Consider the following 3224-nt stretch of genomic DNA (forward strand, 5'->3'; position numbering starts at 1 on the left):
CAAATCCTGATTTTTCACGGTTTTGCATCAGCATTTTGCCTGTTGCAGATGACATTTCTTCCAATTTAACATTTTAAAACTACAGACAAGATGTTGTCCTTATAGATGCAAATACGACCTTATATGAGACGTTCTGCCAAAGTGCTACGCACAATACAGTATGTGGTTTGGCGCTGGTGCAGTATGTTCTTCCGACGTGCTACCTACACAGGTGGAAATTACGCAGGCGTGACTTACTTGGAGACCAGCCCCCCTCCTGGTGGGAGCCCCTCGATTTCCTCGTAGCACAGAACGTGCATGATGTAGGCCAGGTCCACCTCACCAGGCTCACTCGTGTTCACTATCTCTGCAGGACAAAAAAACATTCAGACATTAGTCTTATTACAGCTGGATCTTTGAAACCTTTATTGAGGATTCCACACTGCAGAGTAAAGTGGCTACGTTACAATCAGTGCATTTTACATAGTGGGTCATTCTTAAGACATAATAGTAGGGTTAAAACTATCACTGCTGGAAACACAACACTCAGAAATTACATATGGGTATGGACAGCCAGTGATGTACATTTACTTATTACCTCCGGGGAAGGAGATATCCTTCCGCGAGGAGGTTTTACTATGGTTCGAAACATTTCTGTCAGCAGCTGTTTCTCGCGATCGGCTGGACGGATTTGTCTGTTGTTCGGTATACGTATTGCTATTGGGCTGCAGATGATGCAGAACGTTTTTGTTTAATTGCATATGTGTTTATGGGCGTCGAAATAAAAGGTTTTTAAGTGCTCCGGACACCCCCGCCATGCTGAAAATGGTAATTACCATGTTGTTAAGGAATGGGGCGGTTGCAGTTTTGGGTCTTAGCATTCAAAAGGGGTCAAACAGAGGGGTGTCTGGTTCCGATAAAAATTTTGGGTGACGGCGCAGCAATGACGGCGTGGGATGACGTCAGGGGTAATGGCGCGGGTGACGGTGCAGGCTGTCAGACTATGAGACACGTTAATCAACAGTCCATACCGAGCCATCAAACATATTACGCACATAACTTTCATACTACACACAAACAAATAACCTAAACCAATAGAACACAAAAAAACCCGGAGGTTTGAAATCTACGATTTCCCTTGTTGAGAATTAAACTGTTCTCTGAGCAATTCAGTAGAAAATTCCGGAGAGTTCATTTCCTTGAGTTGGAGAACAGTTGAACTTTGATTCTCATTATGTATTTTACTAACTCAGATGAACTTTCATTCGTGTACATTTATGCAAAAACGAAAAAAAATGTGTTTTAATCATACATTTGTTACATCACTAACTTTAAATTATCAAGTTAGCAATAGCATTTTAGACAGTTCTTGAGACTGTAAAGTTTGTACCAAGGTTTTGCTGGGATTAACCTTAATATCTTACTTTATCTTTAGCTTGAGTAAAATTTCCTCGTGTACACTGTAATACTACATTGATCTTTCACCTATAACTTACAAGTTGGTAGTGAAAAGGGAAACTTGAATAACAGTCTGTGTGCACTTCTTGGCTTGGAATGTTGTGCTGACCTTGAACTTAAAGCTGACCCAGGTTGTCAACAACATGAAACCTAACATTGTAACAAGTGCAATCATGCATCACAAACAGAAACAGTCCTGAAACCCAACCTGTGCACTCCATATGCCATTTGCAGTACAGTGTACAAACTACTTTTTTGACCCAGGTTGCCCAGTGGGCAACCTACCGCAAAAATTAGGTTGCCCATCAGAATTTTAGGTTGCCCCACCTGTAAGTTACTACTTTCCTCAAAATCAAGTAATGTTACATACATACGCCTTTAACAATATTTCTAACAGCCTTTAGATACTAGTAATAGCCATTAATACCTAAAATTAAAAAGCATCTGCTGGTTACAGTGGTGCAAGCCAAATGAGCATGATTTTTTTTGGGGGGGAGGGGGGCATTCTTAAAATTCAGGTAGCACACTGGGCTACCTAGGTTCAAAAATAGGTTGCCCCAAGTAAAATTTGGTTGCCCAGTTGGTATTTTGCACACTGCAGTATGAGCTACATTTTCCACTGAAACCATCAAGACCTTCTCTATTGGTAATGATGTCACTCTTTGTCTTTACCATATTTTGCCATCTACTTCATTACGAGTAAGTCTACACACTAAAATTTTATGTCTACCAACCAGACAAAACACAGCCAAACAAAACACAGCCAGAACAAAAAGACTTGGCGGCAGACTCAGAACTCTTTCCCACAACCATCAGTCCATCAGACTGTATAATCAGAATGGTACTTGTTATGTCTGGGATGTACAGTTCATATTAAAAATATGTATATATATATTTATGTATATATTTATGCAACGTTATGTAATGTTATGTATTTATGTTTTACTGTAAATATCAATGTCATTCAAGTAACATCATATGTATTTCTGCAAGGTTGATATAAATGATAAAGAATTGAATATACCATAGCCAACAAATACCACTCTGTTATCCTACGTGTAGCTGTGTTATGGTCAGACATAACCATGGCAGTGACCTTTACGAGAGACAATCCAGGAAGGTCGCTCCTTTATTACGTGACGTAATCTGCGCCACACCTAACGATCGCCCACGCTGGGTAGCTGACAGCACGACCTATTACAGCATAGGTCATACATGTAGTCAAGACTTAGGTCTGTTGCTTTGCTTCGTTGCAGATTAGGCCATGTTGATTTGATTATATGGATGACATCCGCTAGCGCATGAATTTTCGGCCGTTTCCAAAAAAAAAAAAGTTTCCAACCACACTGTAAATTGTACAAACCAGTTGCAAAATGAGCAAATATATACCGAAAGTTGCAAAAAAATATTTGAAAACGATTCCAATAGCCAAAATCAAACAAAAAACTAAAATGCAAAGAAATGAATTTAAAGAGTAGATTATTCGCCATACCATACTCTGTGTCATTTGTTCGACCTTCATAACAACGTAGATTTCATGAAAGCAACTTTTTTTTGCAAAACTTTTTTTTTATTCGCGCGCTCGCATCAGTTTTGGGGTTTCCCGAGAGGATGTCATCCATATAATCAAATCAACATGGCCCAACTAGACCTAGACGATTTCGAGACTTAGACAACTAGACTTAGCCAACAACAGTATTACACAAATTTGACAACATTACGAAAATGTTTGTTTTCGTTTTATGCTGAATTCCAGGTAGCTACCAAAATAAATAGAAATTATTTAT

At 39.2% G+C, this 3224-nt stretch overlaps 1 protein-coding gene across 9 annotated transcripts in view; it reads right to left on the bottom strand.

Moving 5' to 3' along the window:
* LOC109487976 (protein phosphatase 1A-like) overlaps positions 1–3224 on the bottom strand; it is a 19019-nt gene that overhangs the window by 12897 nt on the left and 2898 nt on the right. For all 9 annotated transcript variants that reach the window (XR_002141298.1, XM_019792110.1, XM_019792108.1 and 6 more), the window contains exon 2: positions 238–346. Coding sequence is in view for 8 of the 9 variants with exons in the window: in XM_019792110.1 (XP_019647669.1) it covers positions 238–346 (109 nt within the window). In the remaining variant the exon portion in view is untranslated. The remainder of the gene's footprint in view (positions 1–237; positions 347–3224) is intronic.

The sequence above is a fragment of the Branchiostoma belcheri genome, unplaced genomic scaffold, assembly GCF_001625305.1.
Source record: "Branchiostoma belcheri isolate BF01 breed outbred unplaced genomic scaffold, Haploidv18h27 scaffold90, whole genome shotgun sequence".
Classification (NCBI taxonomy): Eukaryota; Metazoa; Chordata; class Leptocardii; order Amphioxiformes; family Branchiostomatidae; genus Branchiostoma; species Branchiostoma belcheri.